Here is a 14,338-nt window from a genome sequence, read left to right on the forward strand (position 1 = left end):
CGATGCCCTGTCACTTACTGAACCTGGTTTTATTTCTTGATCTTTAGGGGTGTTAGTGTCTATGTTGGATTATTGAGCCTAAATGTTCTAGGATTTGCAGAGTTTCAGGCCTAACTCCTAGGTCTTTGATCCACTTTGAGTTTAATTTTGTGGCAGGGCCAGAGATAGTGACCTAGTTTCATTATTCTACATGTGGATATTCAATCTTCCAAGCACCACTTGTTAAGATGGCTATCTTTTCTCTAACATACTTTTAGCATCTTTATCAAATATCAGGTGGCTGTAAGAATATAGATTTGACTCTGGGTCTTTTATTATATTCCATTGGTTTTCATGTGTGTTTTGGTGCTACTATCATGGTGTTTTTATTACTATATCTCTGTAGTATAATTTGAGATCAGGTATTATTGTGATGCCTCCTGTATTACTCTTTTTTTTATTGGTTGTTCACCACATTACAAAGCTCTTGACATATCATATTTCATACATTAGAATCAAGTGGGTTATGAACTCCCAATTTTACCCCAAATATAGATTGCACAATCACATCGGTTACACATCCACATTTTTACATACTGCCATATTAGTGACTGTTGTATTCTGCTACCTTTCCTATCCTCTACTATCCCCCCTCCCCTCCCCTCCCATCTTCTCTCTCTACCCCATCTACTGTAATTCATTTCCCTCCTTGTTTATTATCCCATTCCCCTCACAACCTCTTATATGTAATTTTGTATAACAATGAGGGTCTCCCTCCATTTCCATGCAATTTCCCTTTTTTCTCCCTTTCCCTCCCACCTCATGTCTCTGTTTAATGTTAATCTTTTCTTCCTACTCTTCTCCCTGCTCTGTTCTTAGTTGCTCTCATTATATCAAAGAAGACATTTGGTATTTGTTTTTTAGGGATTGGCTAGCTTCACTAAGCATAATCTGCTCTAGTGTCATCCATTTTCCTGCAAATTCCATGATTTTGTCATTTTTTAGTGCTGCGTAATACTCCATGGTGTATAAATGCCACATTTTTTTATCCATTCATCTATTGAAGGGCATCTGGGTTGATTCCCAGTCTAGCAATTGTGAGTTGTGCTTCTATGAACATCGATGTGGCAGTATCCCTGTAGCATGCTCTTTTAAGGTCTTCAGGGAATAGTCCGAGAAGGGCAATAGCTGGGTCAACTGGTGGTTCCATTCCCAGCTTTCCCAGGAATCTCCATACTGCTTTCCAAATTGGCTGCAAAAATTTGCAGTCCCACCAGCAATGTACAATAGTACCCTTTTCCCCACTTCCTCGCCAGCACTCGTTGTTGTTTGACTTCATAATGGCTGCCAATCTTACTGGGGTGAGATGGTATCTTAGGGTGGTTTTGATTTGCATTTCCTTGACTGCTAGAGATGGTGAAAATTTTTTCATGTACTTGTTGATTGTTTGTATGTCCTCCTCTGTGAAGTGTTTGTTCATGTCCTTGGCCCATTTGTTGATTGGGTTATTTGTTTTCTTATTGTCTAATTTTTTGAGTTCTTTGTATACTCTGGATATTAGGGCTCTATCTGAAGTGTGAGGAGTAAAAATTTGTTCCCAGGATGTAGGCTCTCTATTTACCTCTCTTATTGTTTCTCTTGCTGAGAAAAAACTTTTTAGTTTAAGGAAGTCCCATTTGTTGATTCTTGTTATTAACTCTTGTGCTATGGGTGTCCTATTAAGGAATTTGGAGCCCGACCCCACAATATGTAGATCAGAGCCAACTTTTTCTTCTATCAGACGCAGAGTCTCTGATTTGATATCTAGCTCGTTGATCCATTTTGAGTTTACTTTTGTGCATGGTGAGAGGAGGGGATTCAGTTTCATTTTGTTGCATATGGATTTCCAGTTTTCCCAACACCATTTGTTGAAGATGCTATCCTTCCTCCATTGCATGCTTTTAGCTCCATATCAAATATAAGATAGTTGTAGCTTTGTGGATTAGTCTCTGTGTCCTCTATTCTATACCATTAGTCCACCCGCCTGTTTTGGTACCAGTACCATGCTGTTTTTGTTACTATTGCTCTGTAATATAGTTGGAAATCTGGTATCGCTATACCACCTGATTCACACTTCCTGCTTAGCATTGTTTTTGCTATTCTGGGTCTTTTATTTTTCCATATGAATTTCACGATTGCTTTCTCTATTTCTACAAGAAATGCTGTTGGGATTTTGATTGGCATTGCATTAAACCTATAGAGAACTTTTGGTAATATCACCATTTTGATGATGTTAGTTCTGCCTATCCATGAACAGGGTATATTTTTCCATCTTCTAAGATCTTCTCCATTTTTCTCTTTAGGGTTCTGTAGTTTTCATTGTATAAGTCTTTCACCTCTTTTGTTAGGTTGATTCCCAAGTATTTTTTTTTTTGAAGATATTATGAATGGAGTGTTTTTCCTCATTTCCGTTTCAGAAGTTTTGTCGCTGATATACAGAAATGCCTTTGATTTATGCGTGTTGATTTTATATCCTGCCACTTTGCTGAATTCATTTATTAGTTCTAGTAGTTTTTTTGTAGACCCTTTTGGGTCTTCTAGGTATAGAATCATGTCATCCGCAAATAGTGATAATTTAAATTCTTCTTTTCCTATTTTTATGCCTTTAATTTCTTTTGTCTGTCCAATTGCTCTGGCCAGTGTTTCAAGAACTATATTGAATAGAAGTGGTGAGAGAGGGCATCCCTGTCTTGTTCCAGATTTTAGAGGGAATGCCTTCAATTTTTCTCCATTCAGAATGATGCTAGCCTGAGGCTTAGCATAGATAGCTTTTACAATGTCGAGGTAAGTTCCTGTTATCCCTAGTTTTTCTAATGTTTTGAACATAAAGTGATGCTGTACTTTGTCAAATGCTTTTTCTGCGTCTATCGAGATGATCATATGTTTCTTATTTTTAAGTCTATTGATGTGGTGAATAACATTTATTGATTTCCGTATATTGAACCATCCTTGCATCCCAGGGATGAATCCTACTTGATCATGGTGCACAATTTTTTTGATATGTTTTTGAATCCGATTCGCCAGAATTTTATTGAGGATTTTTGCATCTAGGTTCATTTGAGATATTGGTCTGAAGTTTTCTTTCTTTGAAGTGTCTTTGTCTGGTTTAGGAATCAGGGTGATGTTGGCCTCATAGAATGAATTTGGCAGAGCTGCCTCTTTTTCTATTTCCTGAAATAACTTGAAAAGTGTTGATATTAATTCTTCTTTAAAGATTTTGTAAAACTCCGCTGTGTACCCATCCGGTCCTGGACTTTTCTTGGTTGTTAGTCTTTTGATTGCTTCTTCTATTTCATCCATTGATATTGGTCTGTTTAAATTGTGTGTATCCTCCTGACTTAGTCTGGGCAAATCATATGACCTAAGAAATTTATCAATGTCTTCACTATCTTCTATTTTATTGGAATATAGGTTTTCAAAATAATTTCTAATTGTCTTTTGTATTTCTGTAGCAACTGTTGTGATATTTCCTTTTTCATCCCGTATGTTAGTAATTTGAGTTCTCTCTCTTCTTCTCTTTGTTAGCATGGCTAAGGGTCTGTTGATCTTATTTATTTTTTCAAAGAACCAACTCTTAGTTTTGTTAATTTTTTCAATAGTTTCTTTTGTTTCAATTTCGTTGATTTCTGCTCTAATTTTAATTATTTCTTGCCTTCTGCTACATTTGCTGTTGTTTTGCTCTTCCTTTTCTAGGGCTTTGAGATGAAGTGTGAGTTCATTTATTTGTTGGTTTTTCCTTTTTTTGAGGAATGACCTCCAGGCGATGAATTTCCCTCTTAAAACTGCTTTCATTGTGTCCCATAGATTCCGATTTGTTGTGTCTGTATTTTCATTTATCTCTAAGAATTTTTTGATTTCCTCCTTTATGTATTCTGTAACCCATTGATCATTCAGTAACATATTGTTCATTTTCCATGTGATGTAAGATTTTTCCTTCCTTCTTTTATCATTGATTTCCAGTTTCATTCCATTATGATCAGATAAAATGCAAGGTATTATCTCCACCCCTTTATATTTACTGAGTGTTGCCCTATGGCATAATATATGGTCTATTTTTGAGAAGGATCCATGTGCTGCTGAGAAAAAAGTATATCCACTTGATGATGGTTGATATATTCTATATATGTCAGTTAAGTCTAGGTTATTGATTGTGATATTGAGGTCAATAGTTTCTTTGTTCAAGTTTTGTTTGGAGGATCTGTCCAATGGTGAGAGAGGTGTGTTGAAGTCACCCATAATTATTGTGTTGTGGTCTATTTGATTCTTGAACTTGAGGAGAGTTTTTTTTATGAACATCGCAGCACCATTATTTGGTGCATAAATATTGATAATTGTTATGTCTTGTTGGTGAATGGTTCCTTTTAACAGTATATAATGTCCTTCCTTATCCCTTTTGATTAACTTAGTCTTGAAGTCGATTTTATTGGATATGAGAATGGCCATCCCCGCTTGCTTACGAGGACCATGTGCGTGGTATATTTTTTCCCAACCTTTCACCTTGAGCCTGTGTATGTCTTTTCCAATCAGATGTGTCTCCTGGAGGCAGCATATTGTTGGATTTGTTTTTTTAATCCATGTTACCAGCCTATGTCGCTTTATTGGAGAGTTTAAGCCATTAACGTTTAGAGTTACTATTGATATATGGTTTGTACTTCCTGCCATGTTTGATTATTTATCTTTTTTTTTTTTCTAATTTAGTTTGTTTCTCCATGATTAGCTTTCCCCCCGTCCTCTGTCTTTACCAAGGCACTTCCCACTGATGGTTTTGGTTATTGTTTTTCATTTCTTCCTCATGTAGTGTTTTGCTGAAGATGCTTTGCAATGCTGGTTTTCTGGCTACAAATTCTTTTAGCTTTTGTTTATCATGAAAGATTTTTATTTCATTGTCGTACCTGAAGCTTAATTTTGCTGGATACAGAATGCTTGGTTGGCATCCATTGTCTTTCAGTTTTTGAAATACGTTGTTCCAGGATCTTCTTGCTTTCAGCCTCTGTGATGAAAAATCCGTTGTTAACCTTATTGGTTTACCCCTGAATGTAATCTGCCTCCTTTCTCTTGTAGCTTTTAATATTTTCTCTTTGTTCTGTATATTGGATATCTTCATAACAATGTGTCTTGGCATTGGTCTACTGTGATTTTGTGTGCTCAGTGTCCTGTATGCATCTACAATTTGTATATCTGTTTCCTTTTTTATTTCTGGAAAGTTTTCTATAATTATTTCATTCAGCATGTTACTCATTCCCTTGGTATGAATCTCTGTACCTTCCTCTATCCCGATGACTCGTAAATTTGGTTTTTTTATGTTATCCCAAATCTCTTGGATGTTTTTCTCGTGATATTTTACCAGCCTATCTGAGTTGGCTAGACTTTTTCCAAGATGATATATTTTGTCTTCATTATCTGACGTTCTGGCTTCTACTTGCTCCACTCTGTTAGTGATACTCTCGATTGAGTTTTTAATTTGGCTTATCGTTTCCTTCATTTCTAGAATTATTGTTTGATTATTTTTTATAATCTGTATCTCCTGATAAAGATGCTTAACTTCTTCTTTTATCTGTTTATGTAATTCATTTTCAATGTGATCTTTCACTGTTTGGATTTGCTGTCTTTTATCCTCTTTAAGGTTCCTTTTCATCTGTCTAAGGTATTCCTTGAGTTCTTTATATGACCATTTTTCTGATGACTCTAGGTCCTCCTGAATATTTAGGCTGTCCTTCATTGTTTGTACTCCTTTTCTTCCTTGCTTTTTTATGCTCATGTTACTTCTTGTTCTGTATGACTGTTGATTTACTGTTTACTCTTATAAATTTATTTGATGCTTGGGAGGAAAGATATTAGAAGGGAAGGGAAGAAGTCACTAAAGAGAATGAGTGTAGGCACGTAGAATTCAAGGAAGGGGGAATAATAAAATTGAAAAGAAATGAAAATACAAAAGAAAAAAGTGAAAATAAAGAAAGAAAGAAAAAACGAAGAAACAAAAATTTAAAACCAAAAAAAAATTATAATGATAATAAAAAATGGAAATTAAAGTTTTAAAAATAATAGTAATAATAATAAAATAAAAAGAATTAAAAAATTGAAACCATTAATAAAAAAGTTAAAGAACAACAACAACAACATCAACAACAAAAAAAATGAAAATAAAATAATAAAAAAATAATAATAATAAAAAAATAATAATAAATGCAGTCATAGAGCTTGATTAACTTCTCTTCCAGTAGCTGGAGCTGTGCCCACTGGGCCAAGCTTCTCTTCTCAATAGGTGGGATCCAATCACTGTGCAGCAGCTCTTCCTCCCAGACTGTGGGGGTCTCTAATCCTGAGTGCCTAGGGCCTTCTCTTGTGTTTCCTCAAGCCAGGCCCCGCTCACCTGTGACGCTCACCACAATACTGGCTACACGCCAGGTCTGCTGCTCCTGGGAGTCCTGTTTTCATGAACGCCTGGGCACACTCTCCCTGTTTGCCTCCCTCATACCCTAAGTTTGTAGAGCTTGGGGCTGAGAACCCCCAGCGAATTTGTTTGCCCTCCAGTAGCCACGCCCCTGGTAGCTGGTGCAAGGGACCTCAGTTGTCAGCATTGGTGGGAGCGGTAGCTGGGAGTTCTGTGCTGCTAGTCCCGCGTCACACCTGATTCCCTCGGTCTGGCTACCGTGCTCGGTTGGCTTTTACCTCTGTGAGTTCAGGCGGGCTGACTAGTTATTTCAGCGGGATCGTCAGTGCTGAGTCCCGAGAAACAGGCGAACTGGAGCTAGAATGTAGCCGATCCGGGCTCTGTGTGTTCTGAGAAGGCCAGACTGTTCGCCCGGGATCCCCTTCAGCTCAACAGTGCCTAGTGGTCCTGAGCAAACAGCATTTTGATAGTTTACTTCTCCCTATGCCCGCGCAGCTGAAGGGGTTAGAGACTTGATCTGTCCGCGTCCGCCGCCATGTTGGATCACTTAGATTTTAAATTGTCACTCATCTTATCAGCTGTTCCATTTTACTCAGTGGGTCGGTGTCTCACTCGTGCGGTGAAGAGTCTGCTCTAAGGTGCTCCGCAGGAAGTGGCAGCGGTGGCAGCGGCCCAGCTGCGGTAGTCGGGACGCCCAGGGAGGGGGTGCGGGCTGGGGGAGGGGAGGCAGCGCCTTGGGCCTGTGCGGGCTGGGTGACTAGGCACACGAGAGAGCAGGCAGGGTGGGGGAAAGAAATTGAGGTCCACATTTAGGGAGTGAGCGTGGGAGGATAGATGGTGGGAGAGAAGCAAAGCGGAAAGGCGGAGAGGAGAAGGAAAAGGGGCCGAGAGAGCCGGGCAGCTCAGGGGCTGCAGCCTTACTGCTCACGCTGGGGTTGTGACGGACTCACTCCACCTAGGCCCCTTACTTGACACGGTGCTTAGTCTTTTTCCACAGATCTCCTTTAATGATCTTTACTTTTTCTTTTAAGACTCGGCAACACACGCTGCGGGCGCAGCGGCGCGGAGCACGGAACGGCTCACTCCCTTCCCACCGCTATCTTGAACCCCAAATTTTCCTCCTGTATTACTCTTATTGCTCAGAATTGCTTTGGCTATTCTGAGTCCCTTATTCTTTAAGGTATTTCTTTTTTTTCTAGTTCTATTAGGAATGTCATTGGTAATTTGATGGGGATTGCATTGAATGTGTACATTGCTTTTGGCAGTAAGGCCATTTTAAAAATAATAATTCTGTGTATCCAAGAACAAGGGAAGCCTTACCATATTCTATAGTCTTCTTCAATTTTTTTCTTCAATGTTCTGTAAATTTTATTATAGATATATTTCACCTATTTGGTTAGATTAATTACCAAGTATTTTTTCTGAAGTTTTTGTGAAAGTCTTTCCTGATTTCTTTATCAGCACAGAGATTGTTGGAGTATAGGAAGGTTATTGATTTATGAGTGCTGATGTTGTATCCTGCTACTTTGCTGAATTCATTTGTCAGCTATAGAAGTATTCTGGTGGAGGTTTTTGGTATTCTAGATATAGGATCATGTCATTAGCAGAGATAATTTCTTTTCCTATTTTGCATCCCTTTAATTTTTTTCCTCTGGTTAGAGTTTTGAAAACTTTATTAAATAGAAATGGTAAAAGTGGATATACTTGTCTTCTTGAGTTTAGAGGAAATGCTTTCAGTTTTTCTCCATTTAGTGTGTTGTTGGCTTTGGGTTTGTCACATACAGCTGTCAATGTTGAGGTCAGTTCCTTCTATCCCTATTTTCTCCAGAGTTTTTAATATGAATGGGTGATAGACTTTACCAAAGGCCTTTTCTGTATCTATTGAGATGGTTGTATGATTTTTTTCTTTTATTATCAAGATTTATTATCCCCATAAACAAACATAACTTTCCCTGAATGGGGTTTTACCAAATAGGAATTATATATTGTTTGATGGAACTAACTTATAAAACTATTTAGGAATTCTTATTCTTCCCACTCCTTTACCTTATCTTCTTCCTTCCCTATCTCCTTTCTTGCTTCCTTGTTGGTCCTTCATTCATTTTTCTCCCTGGGCCATTTTCTACAATTACAATATTTAGAAAATTGTTCTTTTTATTTGAAATTGTTTATATAATTTCTATTATAAGTTCCTTTTTAAGTTTTCCACTAATGTGAAATTAACTGAGTCATTTTAAAGTGAATGGTGGCATTTAGCAAACCACAGTGACTTTGAGGCCATGGGCTGTTTGTTACCACTCAGAGGGAACCTGAATTTCTGAGTCTTAATTGAAAACTGATGATTCCCATTGGACTTCATGTAAAAAATAAGTTTTTTATTATGTTAAGCCACCAATAGCCTTCTATTAATCCATTTTTTTAAAAAATTGGTGCTTTATAGACATAAACACAGGTGGAATTTTCTGTGGTATACTTACATATGCATATAGTATAATTTGTTCAATTTAATTTCTCACTTCCTCCCCATTCCTTTCCCTCGTTTCTCCCATAAACCCTGATCCTCTCCCCTACTGATCTCCCTTCAATTTTAATTGAATTGCCCTCTTTCCCTTGATACTTTGCTCTAGCTTCTGCATATGAAGTCTTTGACTTTGAGTCTGGCTTATTTCATTTAGCATAATATTCTTCATTTCTATCCATTTACCAACAAAATCCATAATTTCATTATTTTTCATGGCTAAAACTCCATTGTATATAAACCACATTTATGCATTTATCATTTGGTGGGCACCTAGGCTGGTTCCATAACTTGGCTATTGTGAATTAGCTCATAATAAATACTCATGTGGCCATATCACTCACTATATTCTGCTGATTTTAGTTCTTTTGGATAAATAACAAAGAGTGGGATAGCTGAGTTTGATAAATATAGTGTTTCCATCCCTAAGTCTTTTGAGAAATCTCCATACTGCTTTCTAAAATGGTTCTACTAATTTGCAGTTCCACCAGTAAAATATATTCTTACATGCTTGACAGCATTTATTCTTGTTTGTATTCTTGATGAGTGTCATTGTGACTGAAGTGAGAAGAAATCTCAGTGTAGTTTTGATATGCATTTCCCTGATTACTATGAATGTTGAACATTTTTTTCAAATATTCATTGGCCATTTATGTTTCTTCTTTTGATAAGTGTCTGTTTAGTTCATTATCCCATTCAGTGATTGGGGTGTGTGTGTGTATGTGTGTGTGAGAGTGTGTGTGTGTGTGTGTGTGTGTGTATGTGTGTGCGTGCATACAATTGTTAAAGATTTTTGAGTTTTTTAAAAATATATTCTGGATATTAATCCCCTGTTAGAGAAACAGGTGGCAAAGATTTTCTCCTATTCTGTAGGCTTTCTCTTCATGTTATTAATTGCTTCTTTCACTGTGCAGAAATTTTTAAATTTGATGCTGTCCCATTTATTGATTCCTGGTTTTATTTCTTGAGATTTTGGGTTCTTGTTAAGGAAGCTGATGCCTGTGCCACTATGTTGGAGTGTTGAGCCTAAGTTTTCTTCTGGCAGTTGCAAGGTTTCTAGTTTAATTTCTAGGTCATTGAGCCACTATGAATTGATTTTGGGGAATAAATCTAACCAAGAAGATGAAAGACCACTACAATGAAAACTATAGAACACTGAAGAAAGAAATTGAAAAAGCACTTAGAGGTTTTAAAGTTCTTGGATAGGCAGAATTAATATTGTCAAAACAGCCATAACTACCAAAAGCACAGATTCAATGCAATCCCCATCAAAATATCAATCACACTCTTTGCAGAATTAGAAGACATTCTAATATATTCATTTGGAAGAATAAAGGACCCATAAGAACCAAAGCAATACTGAGTAAGGAGAGAAATGCTGAAAGCCATCACAATCCCTGATCTCAAATTATACAGCAGAGTTATAATAATAAAAATAGCATGGTATTGGCATTGAAACCGACATAAAGATCAGTGGAATAGAGTAGAAGAAACAGAGAAAAACCTGTATAGATATAGTCTTCTAGTCATTATGAAAGCTTCCAAAAACATGTTGAAGAAAAGATAACCTTTTTAACAAACGATGCTAGGAAAACTTGATATCCATATGTAGAAGGATGAAACTAGACTTTAGTGCACAAAAGTCAACAGGTTTTCTTAAGTATGCTGTTTGTTTATTTTTGTCTATTCTGTTTTTTTTCCAGGAACAGAAAATTTTGTATAAATTGAATATTTTTATTTTTTTGGGTCTTTTAAAACTACATTGTATGTTTTTTAAATTAAATGTTTTCAAGTTTTTTTTGTTTTATTTTGCTTAGTTTTAAATATGGAACTCTTCATGAATTTGAGTGTCATCCTTTCACAGAAAACATGCTAATCTCTCTTTCATTCTATTTTGTGTGTGTGCTGATGAAATGAGTGCTCAAGGTTTTTACAGGAGTATACAGTGAGGAACCATCCTTACCTGCACAAGTAAACCTCTGAAAAGTGTCAAACAGATATTTAGTCAAATTCAAGGCAGGGTTGCTAAATATTTTTTCTTTTAATTTCTTCAGGTTCTCAAAATCCATTTTTGCAAATCGTACTTCCAAAGAAAATCCAAGGAGAGAAAAGTGATAATTCAGAGGTAGATACAGTAAGAAATATTTTTATAATATAAATAATTATAGGAAATTTCATATTTCATTACATGGCTCTGAAATATATGAATCCCATTATAAAATATGAATGTAAATATCTAATATTACTACTGATAAGGAATTTAAAGTTCTGTTGATAAAAGCAAATATATATGTGAGAATGGTCAGCTTTGTTTATTAACATTTATCATTTCCTCATGGTAAATTATTTTTTGAAAGTTCAGCATAGAAAATAATGTTGAAGAATTAAGTGTCTTAGTGATATCAAGGAGATTTGGATGAAGAAAATATTCTTCAAAATGGCAAGAATATCTTTTAACAAAACCCTCTTTATTAATTCTTTACTCATGAAACTACACATTTTCAAAGAAGGAGTAATTTTTTATTTTTCTATTTTTATTAAAAAGGGAGAAAGTTTATTTTATCCATTGATTTATTTAAGTATTTCTTTGGAGATGCCATGTGCTTATGCTATTTCTTAGGATGTTAAATAAACAAATAAAATACAATTTAACAAGCCTAATAGTATAAGTGGACAATTTTTTTCTAGTACTGGGGATTAAACCTGGGGCTATTCTGAACACTGAGCTATCTCCCCATCGTTTTTTAGAATTTTTTTTTGTTTTGAGTCAATGTCTTACTAAGTTGCCAATGTTGGCCTTGAAATTGCCATCCTCCTGTCTCAAGTTCCCAAATCACTAGGTTTACAGATGTGTGCCATCATGCCTGGCTCAACTTTTTGATGACCTTTTTTTTTTTTTTTTACGATTTCATTGAGATATAATTTTAAATTGCATTATAATTATGCATAATAGATTCATGTGGCAGATTAATATATGCACGAAACATAATTTAGTCTTTCACTTCTTGGACAATTCTTTTCCCTGCCTTCCTTCCTTCCTCTAGTCTCCTTCCATTATTCTCCTGATCTTGCCTCTTTTTTTCTTGAGGTCCATGTTCTTTCTTTTTACTCTCTAGCTTCCACATATATTAGAAAACACACAGTGCCTGCCTTTCTGAGTCTGATTTCAGGTAACATAATGCTTTCTAGTTTCACCCATTTTCCTGAAAATGGCATTTCATTCTTCTTTGTGGCTATATCAAACACCATTGTGTGTGTCTGTGTGCAGTGTGTGTATCACATTTTCTTTCTTTAAAAAACTGTATATACATATATATTTACTTATTGTTGTACACAATACCTTTATTTTATTTATTTTTATGTGGTGCTGAGGCTCGAACTCAGTGCTTCACACCTGCGAGGCAAGCACTCGACTGCTGAGCCCCAACTTCAGCCCCATGTATCACATTTTCTTTACTCATTCATTGATAGACAATTAGATTGGTCCCATAACTAATCTATTGTGAATTGTGTTACTACAAACACAGATATGTATATTGTACATTGAATTAAATTGTTTTGGATGAATGCTAAGGAATGGTATACCTGGGTATGGTGATTCCATTCCTAGTCTCTTAAGGAATCTCCATTATTGATCTCCATAGTTATACTAATTTACAGTTTCACTGACTGTATATATGTGATCCTTTCCACACATATCCTTGCCAGCAGTATTATTTATATTCTTGATGATTATCATTGTAACTAGAATGAGATAAAAATCTCAGTGTAGTATCGATTTGCATTTTTCTGATTGCTAAAGTTATTGAATATTTTTTTCATATATTTGTTGACCATTTGTACGTCTTTTGAAATGTATCTGTTTAGTTCATTGGGCCACTTATGTTTTATTTTTACAATGTCATTTTTTTATTGATTCTTTTTATGTTATGTATAATATTAGGATATATTTTGACATGATCACAAAAACATGGAATATAATTTGCTCTAATTTAGTCCCCTTACCCTCTATTCCCATGCTTCCCTCCCTCTACTCTATTCATCTTTCTTCAAATTATTTGTGATTTTATTTTTAATTTTTAAGTTAGTGTCTTGTGGATATTTGTGATGTTGAAATTCACTGTAGTATATTCACATATTTTATATACTAAAGTGCAATAAATAAAATATAAAAGTTTGTTCAAATTCATCCCCAGTCCTTCCCCATCCCATCTTTCTTTCCTCCCAGTCAATCCCATTTATCTGTTTTATTGATATCTCCTCTATTTTGATAGAATCCCTTCTCCCCCTTTTTCCTTTATCTCTCCCCACCCCCATTTTGGGTTAACCTCTGCTATTAAACATTTGACCTTTGACTTTTTGGGACTGGCCCATTTCACTTAGCATAATAGTCTTCATTTTCATCCATAATCTGTTGAAGGGGGCACCAAGGGTTGGTTCCATACTTTGGCTATTCTGAATTGTGCTGCTATAATCGTTGGTGGGGCTGAATCACTGCAGAATGCTGATTTTAAATCTTTTGGATATATGCCAAGGAGTGGGATAGCTGGGTCATATGATGGTTTCATTACTAGTTTGTTGAGCAATCTCTATACTGCTTTCCAGAATGGTTGCACTAATTTTCAGTCCCACAAACAATGTATGAGTGTTTCTTTGCCTCCACATTCACACCAATATCTATTATTATTTATATGCCTGATGATTGCCATTCTGACTGGAATGAGATGAAATCTCAATGTAGTTTTGATTTGTATTTCCATGATTGCTAGAGATGTTGAATATTTTTTCATATATTTGTTGGTATATTGTATTTCTTCTTTTGAGAAATGTCTGTTTGGTTCTTTTGCCCATTTATTAATCGTATTTTTGTCAAGTTTTTGAATTCATTATATATTCTGAATATTAATGCTCTCAGGAGCAGGTGGTAAAGATCTTCCATTCTGTAGGCTCTTTGTTCATGCTCTTAATTGTTTCCTTGCTATGCAGAAGCTTTTCAATATGATGCCATCCATTGATTTTATATTTTATTTATTGCACTTTAGGAGTCATATTAAGGAGGTTGGTTCTTGTTCCAACATGTTGGAGTGTTGAGCCTATATTTTCTTCTAGCAGTTGCAGAACTTCAGGTTTAGTTCCTAGGTCTTCAATGCACTTTAAATTGAATTTTGTGCAGGGTGAGAGGGGTCAAATTTCATTCTTCTATGTATGGATTTCCAATTTTCTCAGCACCATTTGTTAAAAGTCTACCTTTTCTCCAATGTATGTTTTTGGCACCTTTGTCTAGTGTCAGATAACTATATTAATGTGAGCTTGTCTCTGTGTCTTCTATTCTGTTCCATTGGTTTTCATGTGTGTTTTGGAGCTAGTACCATGCTGTTTTGTTACTATAGCTCTGTAGTACAATTTGAGAT

The 14,338-nt window shown here is 35.8% G+C and overlaps 1 protein-coding gene across 1 annotated transcript in view; it reads left to right on the forward strand.

The window, feature by feature from the left end:
* ADAM32 (ADAM metallopeptidase domain 32) overlaps positions 1-14,338 on the forward strand; it is a gene marked incomplete at both ends in the record, with an annotated part of 184,409 nt that overhangs the window by 21,437 nt on the left and 148,634 nt on the right. The window contains one exon of the mRNA XM_081269654.1: positions 10,982-11,061. Within this exon, the coding sequence (XP_081125780.1) occupies positions 10,982-11,061 (80 nt within the window). The remainder of the gene's footprint in view (positions 1-10,981; positions 11,062-14,338) is intronic.

This window comes from Spermophilus citellus, assembly GCF_964194105.1.
Source record: "Spermophilus citellus genome assembly, chromosome: 16".
Taxonomy (NCBI): Eukaryota; Metazoa; Chordata; class Mammalia; order Rodentia; family Sciuridae; genus Spermophilus; species Spermophilus citellus.